This window comes from Engraulis encrasicolus, chromosome 19 (genome assembly GCF_034702125.1).
Source record: "Engraulis encrasicolus isolate BLACKSEA-1 chromosome 19, IST_EnEncr_1.0, whole genome shotgun sequence".
NCBI lineage: Eukaryota > Metazoa > Chordata > Actinopteri > Clupeiformes > Engraulidae > Engraulis > Engraulis encrasicolus.
Window position 1 is genome coordinate 5752516 of NC_085875.1, and position 2500 is coordinate 5755015.

The following is a 2500-nucleotide window of genomic DNA, read 5'->3' on the forward strand; positions in this document are numbered from 1 at the left end:
CGAGTGGTGCCTCCCCCCGCACCCCTGTCCCTCCCCAGCCATGGCAGCCGCCGCCGCAGCCTGCCTGTCCCCTCCTCCAGGCACCACGTCCAGCCAGGCCGGACCCAACCACCACAGCAACAACCACCACACTGCCCAGCACGGCCATAGCCACACGCCGCCGCCGCCGTCCTCCACCGCCGCCACCACGGGCCCCCCGCCGACACCGCAGTCCCTGCGACCCTGCTTCGCCGCGCCGGGGCCGTACCGCAAGCGCTTCCGGCTGGTGCGGGGCGGCGCCGGCGAGGTGCCCGAGTGCATCCCGGCCTGCTGCTGCTTCTACGCGGCCGGACGCTACCTCCACTTCCCCTTCTCGGTTTACGAGGGCACCGCCGCCCCCCCCGGTGCTCCTCACCACCCGCCCTCCACCTCCTCCTCCTCCTCCTCCTCATCCTCCTCCTCCTCCTCTTCGTCCTCTTCGTCGTCCTCGTCATCCTCCTCCTCTTCGCCCACCGCGGCGTTCCCTCAGCTGCTGGCGGTGGATGATATCGAGGGGGACGGCGACCCTGACACCCTGTGCCCGGGCCTGGATCTGACAGAGACGGGGGTGGCGGTGGCAGCCACTGTGGGCCACGCGGGCCGGGCGCTGGACTCCAAAGCACCACGGAGCAGGCTGAGGGAACGGACTGGTGCTAAGGGAGCCTGGGAAAGGGAGCGGGGACATAGCAGGCACGCCGGTGGTGGTGGTGGTGATGGCGAGGACAGGCCAAGGGAGCGGGGACATAGCAGGCACGCTGGCGGTGGTGGTGGTGGTGGTGATGGTGAGGACAGGCCAAGGGAGAGGGAGCGTAGCAGGGAGAGGGAGCGGGAGCGGGAGAGGGAAAGAGAGAGGGAGAGAGAGAGAGAGGGAGCAGAGGCGTTGTCAGGTGTGCTGGTGGGCCACTCTCGCTGGAGCGTGATGGAAGCCATGGAGACTGGACTCCACGAGGCACTGGCATGGAGCCAAGCGGGACGGAAATAGCCAACGACAGGCCCCGTCGTGAGATCAAAAGAAAGAGAAAAACACAAAAAACAGAGTGGAGTAAATGAAAGGAGAAAGAGAGAGAGAGAGAGAGAGAGAGAGAGAGAGAGAGAGAGAGAGAGAGAGAGAGAGGAGAGAGCCGTGTTGAACGGCAGACAGGTGTTGGTTGGTTTAGTGGGCGGCAGAGGCTGAATGTTTTGTCGCAGAGATTTGCACCGGGCGTCAGGGGACTCGTTTATTTGGCAGCAAGCGAGCCGAGCGCCGTCCGTCCGGCTCATCTGATGAGCGGACTGATTGACCGTTAAATTCACTCAGAGCAAGAAGCACTGCATCCACGGCCCGTCGCCTCTGGTCTAACCACAGTAGCAATGGCAACAGGCCAAAAAAACAAAAAAACCTACAGCTCTGCAGGACTTCAATAACGGTCCTCTCTGTTTTTGAAATAGAGTTGTGATCGAATAGGTCAGAGATGATCTCCTCCCACAGGTCATGTGGGATGACTGCCCCCAGTTTAAAGCAACACTAAGTAAGCTTTTCAACGTTAAAGCTAATTTTCCCAAATTCATTTCAAGTGGTCATAATGTTGTATGGAAAGCACTTCTGATTTTGCTTAGCTTTGGCCGGGCCTGCCCCCCCCCCCCCACTCAATACATGCAATGTAATGAGGACCCAATTTTGCCCCCCCCCTGGGCCCAAGACAACTGATCACTTTGTCCCCACCCGTAACCACCATCACCGTACTACTCGAAATTGGTTCGGAGGAGCGGGCCATTTCTGTAGCTTGAATAACACCAACACGGACTGTAGCGAAAATGAACAGGAACATTGCTTAGTGTTGCTTTAAAAAAAGAGAGAGCGTGATGAGTTAAATGAGAGCACAAGGTGCAAGTTCTAGCAACTTAAAAAAAAAAACAGTACCAGACAGTGCAACTGCAACTAGCAGGAGAATCATGAAGACTCTGTTTCTGTTCCAGAAACTACCATAAGGTGCCTTATTTTTTTATTTTGAAAATGTTAATAGCGTTTGTGGTTGTACTTGTGACTAAGTATCTTGACTTTCAAGAGACTACATAATGATCACCTCTGGGGACAAGTGACAAAGTTTTTAGTTGAGGTCTGCTAACACACATACACACAAAAGAAACTATATTGAAGGCAACATTAAAACACAGCAGGTACTGATTGTGTTGCTAAAAAATAACAATGTTGAAGTTGTCCCATATCACTGGCCTTTTGCATATTTCATAGTGCAGGCGCCCTCCTGAAAAGATATTAAACCACAGGTACATACTTAAAAAAAGATAAAAAAGGAAATATAACTAATTTGGTCACAGACAAAACCCACTCGCTCCATTCCTAAGCCAGTCGGTGTCATTAAAGCAGATTCCTCACAGACTTGAAGAGATTGTGTATCTCTCTAAGATACCTGCACTCTGACAAGGTACAAAAGAAAGTACCCTCACTTCAAAGTTTGCTCTTTTTGTTTAGATGTATGTTTGT

The 2500-nt window shown here is 54.0% G+C and overlaps 1 protein-coding gene across 2 annotated transcripts in view; it reads left to right on the forward strand.

Annotated features, from left to right (window-relative positions):
• Positions 1–1612, forward strand: part of sertad4 (SERTA domain containing 4) — a 45367-nt gene extending 43755 nt beyond the window's left edge. For both annotated transcript variants that reach the window (XM_063223997.1, XM_063223996.1), the window contains exon 4: positions 1–1612. This exon is cut by the window's left edge and continues 149 nt beyond it. In XM_063223997.1, the coding sequence (XP_063080067.1) occupies positions 1–1000 (1000 nt within the window). In that variant the 3' untranslated portion in view covers positions 1001–1612.
• The last annotated feature ends 888 nt before the right edge of the window (positions 1613–2500 follow it).